This window comes from Gracilinanus agilis, chromosome 1, assembly GCF_016433145.1.
Source record: "Gracilinanus agilis isolate LMUSP501 chromosome 1, AgileGrace, whole genome shotgun sequence".
Lineage (NCBI taxonomy): Eukaryota > Metazoa > Chordata > Mammalia > Didelphimorphia > Didelphidae > Gracilinanus > Gracilinanus agilis.
This window is the reverse complement of record NC_058130.1, coordinates 229,216,188-229,234,468: the sequence shown is the minus strand read 5'-3', so window position 1 is coordinate 229,234,468 and position 18,281 is coordinate 229,216,188. Positions and strand designations below refer to the sequence as shown.

General features: G+C 36.0%; 1 protein-coding gene across 4 annotated transcripts in view; it reads left to right on the top strand.

Annotated features, from left to right (window-relative positions):
• The window catches only part of LOC123231227 (INTS3 and NABP interacting protein), a 49,037-nt gene extending 33,795 nt beyond the window's left edge, over positions 1–15,242 (top strand). For all 4 annotated transcript variants that reach the window (XM_044657479.1, XM_044657477.1, XM_044657481.1 and 1 more), the window contains 3 exons: positions 8,671–8,773; positions 9,851–9,941; positions 14,492–15,242. In XM_044657479.1, the coding sequence (XP_044513414.1) occupies positions 8,671–8,773; positions 9,851–9,941; positions 14,492–14,587 (290 nt within the window). In that variant the 3' untranslated portion in view covers positions 14,588–15,242. The remainder of the gene's footprint in view (positions 1–8,670; positions 8,774–9,850; positions 9,942–14,491) is intronic.
• Positions 15,243–18,281: the final 3,039 nt, after the last annotated feature.

Here is an 18,281-nt window from a genome sequence, read left to right as displayed (position 1 = left end):
AGCCTCAGCCTTAGATTATCCCTACTATCTGCTGGCCTCTAGAGCTATTGAATGATGCTGGAGAAGATCACAAAACTATGCTGCCTGTGTCCACTGCAAAATTCTTTTTTTTTTTTTAAACCCTTTCCTTCCACCTTAGAATGGATACTGTGTATTGGCTCCAAGGCAGAAGAGTGGTAAGGGTAGCAATGGGGGTCAAGTGACTTGCCCAGGGTCACACAGCTGGGAAGTGTCTGAAGTCAGACTTGAAGCTAGGACCTCCTGTCTCTAGGCCTGGCTCTCAATCCACTGAGCTATCCAGCTGCCCCCTCCACTGCAAAGTTTTGTTAAATTCAACTGATCCATACTGGGGAAAAGTAATCCTCTTACTCTTCCCTAATTAACTCATTTTCCTTTTTACCAAATTGATTTTTTCATCTCTCCTCAAATCTCCCATGGTTCCCCTTTCCTTTCACTCTCTCAGCTGAGAATCCTGCTTCATATTTTGCTGGGGAAAAAAATTGAGAACATTTGCCTGGAGTTCCTCTTTTTCCTTCCTCCCTATCTCTCATCACTAAGATGCAGTCTTTCACTTTTTCCCTTTTAGTCTTGTTTAACCTGAAGAGTTGGTCCTTCTCTTTGCCAAGTGTAAGCAATTCCATTCCATCCTATTTTCTCCATGTTATTGATGTTATTATCTCACTCTTACCATTTATCTTAAGTCGTCTTTTCCTATCTATTAGTTGCTTTTCTACTGCATACAAACATACCCATATTTCCCCTATTTTCCAAAACCTCTTACTTCATCAAACCTTCCCTGCTGGCCATCTTCCTATATCTCTTCTTCCTTCCTATATCTCTTATCCCTTTTCTGGTTAAATTCCTTGAGGATGCTGTCTGCAGTTGATGCCTCCAATTCCTCTCACTCCTTAATTCTGTGTAGTCTGACTTCCAACTTCATCATTCTACTGAAATTAATCTCTCCAAATCCAATGACCTATTCTCAATCCTTAGCCTTCTTGACTTCTCTTCAGACTTGAATGCTATTGATCACCCTCTTGTCCTTAATATGCTCCTCTTTCTTGGTTGACTTCCTAACTTTTGCCCTCTGGAATATTATGTTCCAGGCCCTCCAACCCTTTAATGTAGAAGATGCTGTCTTGTGTTATACTGACTGTGACTCCACAATATTTGAATTGTTCCTTTTGACCTGCTTGCAATATTTTCTCCTTGACCTGGGAGTTTTGGAATTTGTCTAGAATATTCCTGGTAGTTATCTTTTTGAGATCTCTCTGAGGAGGTGATCAGTAAATTCTTTTCAATTTCTATTTTGTCCTCTGGTTCTAGAATATTCAGTGCAGTTTTTTTTTTTGTTTTGGTTTTTTTTGTGATTTCTTGAAAGACGGTGTCTAAGCTGGCTTTTGGGAAGTGCAATAATTCTTAAATTATCTTTAATGGATTTATTTTCCAGGTCAGTTGTTTTTCTGATGAGATATTTCACATTTTCTTCTATTTTTTTTATTCTTTTGACTTTGTTTCTTGATGTCTCATGGAATCAGCTTCCACTTGTCCATTTCTAATTTTTAAGGCAAGATTTTCTTGAGTGAGCTTTTGTATCTCTTTTTCCTTTTGGCCAATTTTACTTTCTCTAGAGTTTTTTCCTCAGTGAATTTTTATACCTTTTTTAAAAAGTGCCAATTCTGACTTTAAAGAAGTTTTTCTCTTCATATATCTTTTTCCATTTGGTCAGTTCTACTTTTTAAGCAGTTCTCTTCTTTGGGTTTTTGTTTCTCTTTTACCAATTGGCCTATTCTGTTTTTTTAAGGTATTAATTTTTTTTCAGTATTTTTTTTGTGCCCCCTTTGCCAAACTGTTGACTCTTTTTCTATGACTTGCCTGTATCACTCTCATTTCTTTTCCCAATTTTTCTTCTACCTTTCTTATTTGATTTTTATAATCCTTTTTAGGCTCCTCCATTCTTTTTTGGTCTTGAGAGAAATTCCTACTTTTCTTGGAAGCTTTGAATGCAACACTATTGACTTTGTTGTCTTCTTGTGAGTTTGAGCCTCCCGTGTCACCAAAACAACTTTCTACACTGAGTTTCTTTTTTTGTTTGCTCATTTTCCTGCCTCTTTCTTTTCTTTTAGTTTAAAAAACTGTTATAGTTGGGCTAAGTGACTATGGTGAAGGGAGCATTGTTCCAAGCTTCAAGTTATTTGTGCAGTTTCCTTCAGAACTGGCATTGAAATCTACAGATGTCAGAGCCAGCAAAGGGACCCATGTAATCTTCCTCTGAGCAGTTGTCTTGACACCTCTCCCTCTCCCTCCCTTGCCATTACTATCTATAGCTGAGAGTTCTAGAAGCTGCTGCTTCAGCTGTACCTAAAACCTGTTGCCTTGGTGGGGCCTGCCCTGGCACACTGGCTGCACTCACCTCTACCGTGCACTAGATCCTTCATGTCAACCTTCCAAGTTGTTTTGGGCTGGAAAATTACTTCACTTTTTCTTTTTGTGGTTTATGCTGCTCTAGACTATGTTTTGAGATATTATATCATTGCTTTTTGGAGGATAATTTGGTAGAAATCAAGTGGGTCCCTATGCCTTCTCTGCTTTCTTGGCTGTTCCCCCTTCAGTAAAAGCCCTCCTTAACCTGGCCATTTCCTACCTTTCTGGTATTCTTATGTACATTATACTTCCCCCAACTCCCACATACTCTGTGATAAAGTGATGCTGTCCTCCTTGCTGTTCCTTGCAGTAGATGCTAGATCTCCCAACTCCAGGGATTTTCATTGGCTATGCCCCATGCTTGGAACTCTCTTTCCTCATCTCTATCTTCTAGCTTCTCTGGCTTCCTTAAGTCCCAATTAAAACCCCACTTTGTACAAGAAGCCTTTCCTGACCCCTCTTAATGGTAGCACCTTCCTTCTATTGAACATTTCCAGTTTATTCTGAATGTAGTTTGTACATAATTGTATGTCATGTCTCCCTTTAGACTGAACTCCTTGAGGCAGAGACTAGCTCTTTTTTTTTTTTTTTTGCAACCCTAGCATTTAGTGTAGTATCTGGCACATACTAAGTACTTAATAAATGATAGTTGATTAACTGAGAGTTGTTGTGAGGATCAAAGGAGATTTCGCATGTATGTGTATCTTACTGTAAAGCTCCTTGTACCATAAAAATATTAGCTGTTGTTACCTACCAACATTAACCCTATCTTGGGAAAAATTACCTTTAATTTATTATGATGGAACTGGTGGTCATGTTTTAAATAAAACTCATTATATATGTAAATAAATATCACATAACACAAATGACCAGGACACCATTACCATGAGATATAACTATAAAATAATTATGCTAATTCCACAAGCTATATTTAAACTAGCTCCTTATCTTAGATTTACATTCTTTATTACACAATCATAAAATTTTACAATTTGGAGAGAAATTAGTGGTCCAAACTGCACCTGCCAAACAGTCCTCTCTATAACATGGAAGCCCTTCAAGGAGGAGGAATCCAACATCTTTCAAAGTAGCCCATTCTACATTTGGGCAGCTCTGATTGTTAGGAAATTTGCTCCCCAACATCAAACTCTGACTTCCCTCTTGGCAATTTACATCCATTACTCCTAGTTTTGCCTTTTGGAGTAAAACAGAATAAGTCTAATCCCTCCTTTTTGTAATGAACCTTCAGATTTTTGAAGGCTTATCCCCTAGTCTAGAGTTTCTCTTCTTCTGGATAGGCATGCCTAGCTCTTTCCTTTAATCCTCATATATCATAAACTTATGGCCCATCACTGTCTTGGTTGCCTTCTTCTGGATACTCTCTATTTTATCACTGCCATTCTTAAAATGACACCCAGAATTGAATGTATTTTTTTTCCCAGGGAAGAATATAAATAATCTTTTTGTTGTTGTTTTTGTCATTTCTGCTGTGTACAACTCTTCATGATCCCATTTAGGGTTCTCTTAACAGACATATGAACTGCCACCTTATTAGCAATACCTCTTTTAATGCAGTCCAAGGTCACATTTGCTTTTTGGGTTTTGCCAGAGTTTTTTGCCACATCACCTTACTGATTTTACTTTGAATTTGTGGTCTATCATAAATGTTTTTAGACAAATTTATTTAACTTCCCCTATCAAGTATTTCCCCTATCAAGTACTTGTGAAGTTGATTTTTGAACCCGTGTAAAACTTTTCTATTTGTCTTTATTTAATTTAATTAGGTTCAACCCAGGAATCTAGCCATTTAGGATTTTTTTTTTTTAATTCTGACTCTGCTAGCCATTGTTTGTTATTCTTCTCTGCTTTGTGTCTTGAATAAATAATTGAATGAATAAAAAAAATATTGAGGCATTACTATGTGCCAGGCACTAGGCTTAAGTGCTGGGGATACAAAATCAAAAGTCTCTACACCCCCTTCCACGACCCCCAAGGAACTTGTATTTTAATGGGAGAAGATAACTGCATGTAGGGAAATAGTAGTCAGGGAAGGGTGTTTTGGTATGGAATGTCCCAGGAAAGTTTTTGGTAGAGCACTAGGTCAGTTGATACGGGTACTTTTCTTTCATAAAGCAAGCGTATTGATTTGATAACTGTTACCTGAGAAAGTGATGCAGTAGATGTCAAGAAGATGGCCATGGTGATTTCCTCCACTGGTGAGTCCATTTGAGGAAGGATCAGTACTATCCATATCTCACTTTTCTCCCAGTTATGAGCTTGACTCTAGGCTTATTTACCTTGCCCCTGCCATGTGTTCCTTCCTTACCACTCCCCTCTTTTCTGCTGCTTTTTATGTGTCATATCTTCCTCCATTAGATCTTAATTTTTTTATACTGAGTTTTAATATTTTTTAAATATAGAACTAAAGAATTTTGGTAAGGCAATAACTTCCTCATTTTATTTATGAGTTTTTGCAGTTTACTTCTTGGTGGTTTTTATTTGTTTTTTTTGTTTTTGTTTTTGTTTTTTTTTAAACCCTTGTACTTCGGTGTATTGTCTTATAGATGGAAGATTGGTACAGGTGGGCAATGGGGGTCAAGTGACTTGCCCAGGGTCACACAGCTGGGAAGTGGCTGAGGCCGGGTTTGAACCTAGGACCTCCTGTCTCTAGGCCTGACTCTCACTCCACTGAGCTACCCAGCTGCCCCTTCTTGGTGGTTTTTAAAGTGCTCTGGGAGAATTAAGTGTTAGTGCCAGAATGGATAAGAGTAAATTTGCAAAGGCAGAAGTGTTATTTTCATACAAAGAATTTTTTTGCATAATTTCATATAAATGAAAAATTTCAGTTATGATCATATGAATATTGTTGAAATACTTTTTTATTTAACTTTTTATGTAGCTTTCTTAATTCTCCTTTCCCTTTTTGGTGTGCTTCAATACTTAATTTCCAACTGTGGTAATTACTGAGAGTAATCTTCAAAACCATTTTTCTCAAAATTATTTTGAGGAAAATTGATATTCTCTAGAATATTACTAGTTTCTAGTGTAAGGAGGTGTTTTGCTGATCATGCTTTAATTTAGAAACCACTGAATATTTTTTCTGTCTGTGGTTAAAGAATTTTCTATTTTCATTTTTGATTCACCTTTTTGTCAAAATCTCTAAAAGTATGTATGTATGTCCCTTGATCTTTCTTTTTCCTTTCAGTTAATAGGATCATACATTTAGGGCTAGAAGGGATCTTAGATGCCATCAAGTTCAAACCCTTCATTTTACAAATGAGAAGACAGAAACCCACTTTATAGATTAAAAAAACTGAGGCTGAGAAATGTTAAATGACTTACCTTGGTTTGCATAACTAATAAATGTCTGAAGTAAGATTTTATCTCAGATCTTCCTGATTCCAAGCCCAGACATCTATCTACTTTTATTTTTAAAAGACAGCTTATTTAGAATTATGCCTTAACCTCTAGGTAGATCCTACTGCCAAGCAAATATCTTCAAGAAGTCAAAGATAAAAAGAATCAGTATATGACAAAATATTTGTAGCATCACTTTACTGCAGTAACAATGAAGTGGGGAAAAGTAGATATTCATTGATTTAGAATGGCTAAATATTTTTAGTGAGATTTTTGCTATCAAGAAAATGAATACAAAGAATACAGGAAGGCACAGAAGTTGAAGCAATATATAAAAATGTCTCCAACAAGTTGATAGCAAAACCCCAAATTGAATGTTGGGTAATTATCATGTCCATCCCTGAAAAAGTTTCTGTACTGGTTTATATGCTTGTGAGCTAGGTTATTTAGGCCTTTTCCTTGACTTTTTGATCTTTCAAGCTCTTATATTCCCAATCACATTTCCAACTCTCCCTTTCCCTTTCTTTCCTTTCAGTGACTGGGCAGAATCAGTGTCTACAGCTCAATGTGGGTGATCAGTGGCAGAATTTAGGCATTGCTTTGCAGGAGGGGACCAACCATAGCTATAACCTGAAGAAAAAATTAAAGGTTGCTTATGCTTAATATTCATTGGACCTGCGTATAAAATGAGTTGGGGGTTGAGGTTAACGATACTCTTTCTCTGATCTTATTTCATGAATTTTTGCTCCTTATGGTATTTCTGTTTGTAGATTCAATTCTTAATTACTTTAGATAGCATATAATCTCCACCCCTCCACTTTGCTTCCCCCTTTTTACATTTTCAGTTGGAAACATTTGTAGAATAATTTCTTTATCTTTATTAGTCATGTGATCGTCTCCCTTTCTGTAGTTTTTTATTAGAATTTGCATAATTGTAGAACTCCACATTGAATAGTATTCTAATAAAGGTCTGTTTCAGTGTAACTGAAAGATTACTTCAGAGTTCCTTTACTGGATGTTAGTACATTTTCAGCATTGCATTTCAAGTAGTAGTACTCTTTTGATTATTGATTAGTAACAGCATTTGCAAAAAAGTTAGTTGAATGGGCAAGAATTATTTTCTTAAGCTGAGTTACTTCACCTCTCTGGGTCTCAGATGCCTCATCTATAAAGTGTTGTGGAGAGCTCTAAATCTCTGATCCAATATTTGTGATGTAAGTTACTTTTCAACTAAGACTGATTTCCCTAAATGAACCGAACAATTAACAGCACATAGCTGGCTTCCTGGAGGCAAGCCAGATACCATTTAGTTCCAGATTTGTTGAAATTGGCATTTATTTGATTGTTATAGAGACAAACAAGGAATCAAGGAGGAACAAAATTAAGATTTAGTCTTCAAGGAGTTGGGAGAGAGGATTGTGTTTTATCAACCTCCAGAATCATGAAATCATAGAATTTAACATAAATTTTTTTTTCATTTTAAAAATTCTGAATATAAACACCACATAAAATGAGCATTATCATATTCATTGCAGAATAGAAGCAGATTGTACATGAAACTACAAATCTGTTATGTAGGCCTTGCTTTTCCTTTTAAACATGGAATATCTTCAACATAAACTTTCAAGCTGTCTGCTTGTCTGATTCCTTCTGACCTTTCTTCTGTTCTCAGATCTGGGGGAGTGGTGTCTGTCTCTATTCTTCCTCTCTTTTCCCACCTTCTGCTACCCAGTTGGAAAAAAAAAGAAGAAAAACAAAACCCTTGTAACAACTCTGTACAGTCAAAGAAAATAAATTTCCCGTATAGTAATGTCTTTATTCCATCAGCTAGCGCCCTGTCAGAAAGTAAGTAGGATGCTTCATCATGAGTCCTCTGGAACATGACAGATTATTTCTTTGATGAAAGTTCTTAAGTCTTTCAGAGTTGTCTTAATAATGTTGTTACTATTTAAATTGTTCTCTGGTTTCTACTTACTTCAGTTTCATTTTATACAAGTCTTCCCAGGTTTCTCTGAAACTGTTCCTTTCATCTTTTCTTATAGCACAAAAATATTACATTACATTAATATACCATAATTTGTTTAGCCAGTCCCTAACTGGGATTGCTCTTAGTTTCTTGTTCTTTGCCACTACAAAAAGAGATGTCAGTCAGAACCCTATCCACACCCAGAGAAAGAACTGTGGGAGTAGAAACACAGAAGAAAAACAACTGCTTGATCATATGGTTCAATGGGGATATGATTGGGCATGTAGACTCTAAATGATCACCCTAGTGCAAATATTAATAATATGGAAATAGGTCTTGATCAATGACACCTGTAAAACCCAGTGGAATTGTTCAATGGCTACAGAGGGAGGGGAAGGAATGAACATGAATCATGTAACCATGGAAAATTATTCTAAATTAATTAAACAAATAAACTTTAATAAAGGGGAAAAGAGAGATCAAGGACTTTTGTACATATGGGCCCTTTTTTTTCTCTGATCTCTTTGAGAGTGGGGAATAGGAGATAGGTTTAGTAGTGGTTACGTAGAACCAAAGACACAAATGGCATGATTGCTACCTTGGTGATTAAAACTTATAGAAAAAAAATTTAACTTGAAGAGGAAAGTTTATATAGTAGAATAGAGCAGAGCAGAGCAAAGCACTATATATGTACATATAGATTATGTGTCTGTTTTATAACTGAAATTGCTAAGAAATTTTACATCTTAAAGAAAAAAACATAATACCTGCCTAGGGAAGGCAAGTTTAATATAAGCAGAGCCAACTAGAATAATGAATTCATCACAGTGTCATAAAGAGTAGAGGTTTTAATTTCAAAGTTTACAGGTGGCCTGGGGTCATAAAATAAAACTGAAATTTTTCTTATTCCTTATTTCCCCTAGGTTTTCAAAATAAGAACCGAGTAGCAATCCTGGCAGAACTAGACAAGGAGAAAAGAAAATTACTTATGCAAAACCAATCTTCAACAAATCATCCTGGAGCCAGGTATTATATATACTTGTTGAATGCCGGTGTGTGTCAAAGTCTGAAACCATGATCTACAGTAGGTTATTGTGATCCTTTACAAAAATTGAAAAAATTCATGTTTTTTGAGAAACAAGATACTATGTTTAGCTCACAGTTATTTTTTTTAACCCTTACTTTCTATTTTCTAACCAATACTTGTATTGATTCCATGGCAAAAAAATGCTAAGGCCTGGGCAATGGATTAAGTGATTTGCCCAGGGTCACACAGCTAGGAAGTATCTGAGGTCAGATTTGACTAGGCCTGCCTCTCAATCCACTGAGCCACCTAGCTGCCCCAACCACACAGATTTTTAAGAAGGAATACAGGAATAAAGAACATATACACATCCATGTGTGTATAATTGGTCAGTTTTTGTGAAGAAGTCTGTCATTCTGGTTAATTGCCCTTCAGTAGCTAAAGTACCTGAACATTGAATTTTTGGTTTCATTGAATGGTTTGGGCATTTTCTAACCATATTTTGGGAATACAGAATTTTTGAGCTTTTTAACTCAGACAGTAGCATGATGGGAGTTTTTTCCTCCAGTAGAATTTGAAGAAAGTTCATCACATTTTTTTCCATCTTACTAGTTTTCTTTCAGAAGAGAAAAGAGTTTATGGGAATTTAGTCATAGTCACTATAATAGAGATGGTTATTCAGGTTGCTGAGAGAGAGGCTCTGCTCATTCATTGGCTTTTATTCCTAATAGATTCTTCAGCATCTAAATTCTTTGTCATATTATAAATACAACTTAGTACACACAAATACACATGTTATTTTATTCTATCTGAATATTAGAACTATTTATGAACTGCTTTTTAAAAATAATTTCAGTAGAGTTAGTAATAGTTTGAAAACCCATAATTTCATGTGGTTTTGATTTCATGACCATACTAACATTGGCTTGGTAAACTAGAAAAAAAAATCCTTGTCCTGGAAAGATCTTTTGCATCCCCACAAAAAACATAACAAATGTAGTGAAAAATGTGGTTTGTGAATCATAACTAATTCTGTGCCTCAAAAGAAACCAAGTAAGTTTTGTTTTGTTTGTTTTCAGCATTGCCCTCTCCAGGCCCCCCCTTAACAAAGATTTTCGTGATCATGCTGAACAGCAGCATATTGCAGCGCAGCAGAAGGCTGCCTTACAGGTGAGCATTTGGATCTCACTGGACTTGGGGCAGGGACCATTCTTCAGTATATTCCTTAAGCTTAGCTGGGATACTCAGAAAAAGACATCAGCTTATGTAAAGTCCTTTATGTTTCATAAATATTACTTACAGCCTGTGAAGATGCTGTTTCAAGTTGCTTTTCTTCTTGTACTTTCCTCAATTTTTTAGGGCATATTAGGTAATTTTTCCATTTGAGGTTATAATTCCAGGAGCTTTACTGACGTTTAGTTAGGCCCAAAGTACCTGTACCCAGGTATACATAATATCTAATAATAATAAGTAACATTTCTATAGATCATTTTAAAGTTTGCAAAACACTTGACAGATATTATTGCATTGTTCCTCACAACAACCCTGAGAGGTAGATACTATTACTATCCCTATTTTACAAATGAGGAAACTGAGGCAAACAGGTAAAATGTCTCATGGTAAAACAGCTAGTAAGTGACTAAGGCAGGATTGGAAATTGGGTCTTCTTGACTCTAGGTCCAAAACTTTATCTATTGTCACTGAGCTGCCTCAGTATTGCAATAATGAAAGTGTCTTTGGTCATAGAGATGAAACTGTTACAAGGCAACTTCTGTGACTTTAGGCAGTTTTTTGGACCTCAGTTTCCTCATCTGTAATACTAGGGAACTGGACTAAGGAATTAAAAGTCTCTTCAACTCTAATAAATTATTCTCTGATCCTAGAATTTCATTATGAGGTGGACCAAGCTGTGTTGCATTTAGAAAACAGGATATTGAGAGTTCACAGTACTTACGTGAAAGGAGCTAATAACTTTAAAATAGGAAATGTGAACAGTAAATTTCTTAACAAATTTATCATATTCTGTGGCTTTACTGTTGTGGTTTGATTTTTTAAAAATAGTGGGTATAGCCTATTCTTTGGCAGATGTTTGAGTACTAGTTCTTAGCACAGGTTGAAAAGTAATATTGAAACATAAATTTTATTACATCTGGTCATTATTTTCAAAGTAATAAACTGATGTTATTTAATGTCACTTTGATCTCAGTTAATTTAAGGTGTCCTGAAGTCTTAGACAAAACTGTATTTTAAAACAATAAATGTATACTTCCCAATGTATATATAATTGTATAACTCGTAAACTATTTTCAATTTCCCTAATTTTTGTCAGGTGTGTCCCCTTTCTTTTTTAATCGAAGGGTCTAACAATAAGTCTTATCCTTCCTCTTTCTGGCAATAATCTCATTTCCATTCTAATTTTTTTTTAAACAGGTTTTTCTTTTGCTATTTTTACCCTTTTGGGGGGCTTTTTTTTGCTATTTAATTTTTCCATTATTCCATATTCCTTAATTTAGTGAAATAATTTCTCTCAATTGATACTGCCGAATAGCATTTTATACTAGAGTACTAGTTCTGGAATTAGGAAAACTCCATTAGTCCTTGCTCAGTCATTGACTAGCCCAATGACCTCTAATAAGTCATTGACATTAAGAGAAATAGGAAACCAGTACCTTTAACAGAAATAGGAAAGTTTGGTAGAAGGGGATGAGATGGAGGGGTCAGGGAATGATGAGTTCTGTTTTAGACATGTTGGATTTGGGATGCCTCTAGGACAGTGATGGTTCATAGGCCAGATGCGGCTGCCCAAAATGTTCTATCTGGCCACACAACATTATTCCTAATCTGATGAATCCAATGAATAGGATACAATACAATGAAACTTTGAAAGAGTTGCCTTAGAAACAGACTGACAGATGAGCATTTCCTTTCCTTTGGCCCCTCTTTAAAAAGTTTGCCTGTCACTACTCTAGGATATTGTTTGAAATATCCAATGTGATGTGGTACTAAGATTCAGATCAGGAAAGAGATCAAGACCTGATATTAAAATCTGGGAGTCATCTGCATAGAAATGATCATCAAACCAATGGGAGCTGGTAAGGCCATCGCGACAGTGTAGAGATAGAGGAGGAGAGCCCAGAACAGAACCTTAGAATATACCCAGAGTTTGGTGTGATATGAATGAAGAATTAATAAAGGCAGGGCAGCTAGGTGGCTCAGTGGATAGAGGACTTGGTCTAGAATCAGGACCTGGGTTCAAATATGACCTCCTACACTTTCTAGCTATATGACTCTGGGCAAGTCATTAACCCCTGTTCCCAGTCCTTGTGACTCTTCTGCCTTAGAATCGATACTAAAACAGAAGGTAAGAGGAGTTGTTTTTAAAGAAATAGTAGAGGAGCTTTAGTAGAAGTGACCAGACATGTAGAAAGAGGAGGAGAGAATAATGTTACGAAAACCTGGAGAGGAGAGGATTATTTAGGAGGAGACTTTGGGCAACAATGTCAAATCCATCAAAAAGGTCAAAAATAATGAGGACTAAGAAGAGACATCAGATTTGGCAAATTGGTAGCTTTATACAGAACAGTTTCAGTTGAGAGATGAGGCTGGAAGCCAGACTACAAAAGATTAAGAAATCAATGAGAGGAAAGATAGTGGAGAGAGACAGTAAGTATAGAGAACTTTTTCCCAGAAAATAGAGAAAGGGAGGAAAGAGGGTGGTAGGGTCTAGTGAATGCTCTTCTAAAAATTATCTGATCATATTTGAAGGTAGATGGGAAGCAACCAATAGATTAGGAGATTCTAAAGAACGAGGGAGAGACTAAAGCAGACCTTTCCCTGATTTTCAGAATCATCACTTTTCTGCTTGTTTTGTTTTTTGCTACTACTACGTTGTCTTAGAAAATTTTCTGTGCAAATCCAGAATCTTGTTATATGAACTCAAGACTGACCTCCTAACCCCAGAGGTGGTACTACAGGATCTGTGTTTTTTAAAATGTACCCATTTTGAGAACAAAGCATATATGTTACTCCTTTGGCAACTTGGATCACAAGGGTAATTAGATGAGTACTTAGTTCAGCTGATTAACATTATGACTAGATTGCAACATGTCTGCTGTCTGTTTAAAATTTTATTGGTAAAGTAAATATTGCTTTTAAAACTTTTTTTAAATAAAAGCTTTTGTTAAATTTATTTTATTTTTAAATAAAAACTTTAAAAACAAAAACTCCTTTAAAAATATCGTTTCATTTTAGAAAGGATGGATTGTTTTCTCATCTTAAAAATATTATTGGAGGACAGCTTGGTGGTTCACTAGGTAGAGAGCGAGGCCTAGAGTCCTAGGTTAAAATTTGGCCACTTTGAGATCTCTGGACAAGTCACTTAATCTCCATTGCCTAGCCCTTCTTTCTTGCCTTGTAACCAATAGACAGTATTGATTCTATGATAGAAGGTAACAGTTTAAAAAAATGTTATTGATGGCTTTGGACTTTACACCATTGTTGCTTCCTTATACACTCACTCTGTGTTCCTTTCCTTTCTCACCTCACACATCTCCAAAACCTTCTTGGTAACAAAGAAAAAGTTAAACAAAACAGACAGCAGTGGCTATGACTGTTTATAACATTCTGTACTCATAATCTGCCATGTCCCCATTGAAAAAGAGGGAAGGGTGTTTGATCATTGATTCCTTTTTTTTTTTTTAACCCTTCCCTTCCATCTTAGAATCAATACTATATATTGGTTGCAAGGCAAAAGAGTGGTAAGGGCTGGGCAATGGGGGTTAATTGACTTGTCCAAGGTCACACAGTTAGGAAGTGTCTTAAGGTTTGAGTTCATGATCTCTCATCTCTGGGCCTAACTCTCAATGCACTGAACCACCTAGCTGGTCCCATCATTGATTCTTTAGGGCCAAGATTGATTATTACATTGAATTTGAGACTGTGTAACTACTGTTATATAATTTTTGGTATATTGTGGTCTGTAAGGGTGAAAAAAGGGTTTTGTGGGTTCAATATATTAAAGATGGTCGCCAGAGGATTGAACTATTATCAGTCCTCAATTAAGAATAATCTCAAATCAAAATTGACTTTTATGGAAGTTTATTTACATGAGAGAAGAGAGAGAGGAAGAAAATAAGAATCTGTCTCACTAATTAATCCAGGTAGATCTTAACCCTCAGCCAAGGGTTAAAGGGCCGGAGGCCCAGAGGTGAATGGAGCAAACTTCATTCACAGAGTCTATAAAAGGAAGTTTCTTAATAGAAATTCAGGAAGATTCAGTCTTTCGACTCACCACATAGAATAGACTCAGTCACGAACCAGCAAAGCTCCCTCAGGTCCCCTTCACCAAACCAGAAGCCGCCTCACTCACTCAACTCCGTCTTTTAAAGGGGTCACGTATGCATCACTTCCTGTGCCTTCCCCTAGCCTGAGTGTCCAATCACTCACTCTAGCACACGGGGGTTAGGACCTCCCAGAATTGGAAGGTGCTTTCACCTTTGGTGATTAAATCTAAAGATGGGAAGTGTCCGACTTAATCTAATTATCACAGGTCATTGTTTCTATTGTTCTTCTGGTTAGTCTTTCTTTACTTTTACTAGTACATCACCACTTTAGTTCATACTAGTCTTTCTGTGTTTTTTCTGAATTCCTCATATAGGACAAGTGTTTTTATCTTGTTGGAGAGAAATTCTTATTGTTAATCTTCCCTTTCTTTTTTACAGCATGCTCATGCACATTCTTCGGGATACTTCATAACTCAGGACTCTGCATTTGGAAATCTCATTCTTCCTGTTTTACCTCGACTTGACCCAGAATGAAGGAAATATTTACAATGGGAAAAAAATAGCTTTGTAAAATGAACTGCCAAAGTTACTGTCATTCTGATTCACTCTGTGCTAAGAAATGACTCACATTTTTTTGCGTGAGATTTTGTATTTTATGCCTTCTTTCAAGAAAGGCACTTTACATCTATGCAGGTGAAATGTACATAAATGGTGCATGTTATCCAGTCTGTAACCATTCTGTAATGCACTTCATTTATTTATACCAACATGTTTGACTCCCTTAAATATTTTTTTACTTTTAAGTAGGATGAAGTACACAATAAGACCAGGCTAGAAAATAGAAAAACTTAACTTGAAGGAATTGCCATTTTCCACTCTAAACAAATGGTGTTGGCCATAGAAAACATCATTCCTCTTGATGTTTTATCAGACTGTTATTATTAATGTACCTGTTGAATTCATATTCTTCAACATAATTGGTTTAGAAAATAGTCCCAAAATCTTTTATGCGGCCTCATCTCTGGTTTTCCTAGTCTCAATTTTAATCCTAGAAGAGAGAAGTTAGACTAAATTACAAACTAATATTATACCTCTTTTTAGTATTTCTTAAATATGAAGCTTATGTAAATGATGTTAACACATATGATATTAAAAGCTGCTGTGACAATAACTTTGGTGTTATGCTCAAGAGTTGTATATTGTTATTTATTAATGCCATTGTCATAGGACCTAAGTCTCAAGTTCCAGTTCTAGCTTAAAATTTAGTATGCCAACTTCACCTCTTTTCTTTTCTTCTTAAAGATAGAGATGAAAATTAAAGTAAGATCTTTCTGCAGGATTTTGTAGAGTGGTTCGAGCAAAATTTTCTTAGTGGACTTTAGGTACCTTTAGAATTCAGACATCCATCATTATTCTAAATCCCATATTTCATAGTAAACTGGGGAATGCAGAGAAGTTCAGTGACTTATCCAACGTTACAAAGTTAATATGACCTCCTATCCAATATGCTTGCTAGGAAAGTGTAGGATGTAGCAAGATCTAAAATAGCTCTTGAGCTCCCTTTTTCAAGTAATTTTTGATTCTTGAATCCAAGCAACATGGATCACTGGGTCATGTAAGAGGAATAATCTGTGGCAGTGGAATGTAAAAAAGTTCAGTGATGAACCAGGGTTCCAATTCATGACCTTAGTTTTAGCCCAGGATTCTAACCAGCTACAAATATTTCTGTTTAGGTAAAGACAAGAAAATAGTGGCAAATCCATCAATTTACTCTTTTTATTTAATATTCCAAATATTTTGAATTAATTTAAAAGAAAACATGTCATTATATTCCAGGAAGATAATTAGGTATGGAAGATGGCCAAATGTGGATCCTACCTATGGACCACTCTTCATTGTTCAGTTTTGTTCCCTTCCTTCTTGCTAACATCCTTCTCAGCACAGGATCATATTTTTAGAGCTGAAAGAGATTCTTCTGATTTAACCCTCTAATTTTGTAAAAGAAGAAACTAAAAGTTAAAACTTGTTCATTGTCACACAAATTGTAAATGGCAGAACTACAATTCTGGTTCTGACTCTTAAGGTACCTCCTTTCCCTCCTATCTCCCTCCCCAGGAAACCTCCCACTGAAGCATGCCCAAAAGTAGTCTCAGCTATTGAAGCTGGACATTAGTTATATATTTTTTTAAATTTAATCTTCTGGCTTTCATCATTTTTCATTCCGTACCGATATACTTTTGGTAAGGGCATTGACAACCAGGCCACAGGCCTTACCTCAAAGTACATAAACCTAGAGGTCCATGTTGAATTAGCATCTCCTTGGTGGTTCCATAGTGCCAAGGGCTCCTAGCCTTCGCCCTCATTCTCCTTTTCATCTGTTAGAGCACTCCTGAAATATCTATTTTAACTGCTACCACTGCCTCTCCTATTTATATTCTGTCCACATGGGAACATATTCGTCCTGGCCACTGCCTTTTTCCATTTAGGATCAAAACCTCAAAACCACCCAGGTCAACATTCAGCCTTACTACTTCATGCCCCTCAATGCTCTCAAAAAAGTGCAGGCATATGCTCCCCTTTGTACCTGTACCCACACACAATGGTGGAATTGGAAGAGGAAACCTTTCCACTAGGGATGTGGTAACTCAAAAAAACATTGCCTTTTGAATTAGGAGATCTCCATTCATCTGCTACTTACTCACTACTTAGTTGACCCTGGGGCAAATCCTTCAATTTCTTTGGGCCTCAGTTTTTTCATATGTAAAATAAAGGACTAGATGAGATCAGTGTTCTGACTTGATCTTGAGATCAATAAACTTTTTGTAAAAATATTTTGTTAGCTGTATTCAAAAATAATTAGTTTCAGGGAATGGGGTGGATGATGAGTATTAAGCACCTACTATGTGCAAGGCACATTGATTTGTGCTTTGCAAAAACTTTTTCATTTGACTTTCACAACAACAACCCTTGGCAATTGTGAAAATCTTTTGCAATCCAATAAATTTAGTTTTATATGTTTAATAAAGCATTATTCTGAGAAGAGACCAGTAGGCCTCACCATACTGCCAAAAGAAGTCCTTGTCACATGCATATTAACCTTACCATCCTTTCCTGTTCATATCTTAAGAAGTTTGGTAACAGATACATTCATCATCATCTGTCAATCTCAAACTAAACCAATCTCTGACAACTTTGGTTAGTTTATTCTTTGGGTTGCTTTCTTTGTATGTGATTTTTTTTTGCCTGTTTCGTGTGTTTAATCTCTCCCATTAGGTTGCAGGAAATATTTCTAATTCTTAACATTTCCCTTCAGTACTCTGCACAGTGAGTATTTATGAGGCATTCGACTAGAAGAATGATTTGGTTTTTTTCTTTGTTTTTATTGTTTTTCAGTCATGTCTGCCTCTGTGACCCCTTTGGGTAATTTTAGTGGGGGGTTTTTTTGGCAAAGATACTGTAGTGATTTGCCTAACTGAGCAAATGAGGTAAAACTTGCCCCAGGGTCATACATTTAGTGTCTGAGGCTGGATTTAAACTTAGGTCTTCCAGACTCCCAGGCCCAACACTCTACCTACTGTGCCACCTACCTGCCTAGAAGACTGCTTACAAGGTTATAAAACATTTGGAGCTCCACCGTTTTTAAAATGATTAACACTAAAAGTGGAGTTAAAAGTTCGAATTGAATCTTTCTATGGAATTTTGTAGGGTATTTTGAGCAAAATTTTCTTAGTGCTCTCTAGGTACCATAAGTATTCAAACATTCATCATTAATCTAAAATCTGTATTTTATAGTAAACTGGAGCATGCAGAGAAGTTGACTGACTTATCCACAGTCATAATAATATGACTTCTTAGCCAGTGACGATGTTTCGAGGAATTAAACTTTGCCATAAGAAGCATAAAGCACTTTCAGATATAAATGTATATTCTTTACATACTGTATGGATCTAACAGGATGAATTAGTTGTTAAGCTTGACTTCTTTTCTCTTTGATGTGGTGGTTATGGTTGTTAACAGTTTGGCCAAATAAGTCTATGGCATTCTTTCTGAATTTTATAAAAGGGTTGTTTATATTAATATCCAAAATTTGAGGTTGTTTTTAGTTGCTTCCCTTTTTCATTTTCTTCATGAGATATTAGAGCCTTTGATAAGAAAAAGACCTCAACACGTCATTACTAGCTTAAGTCCCCATGCCTAGAGTTGTAAAATTAGATTTTAATCAGTAGCT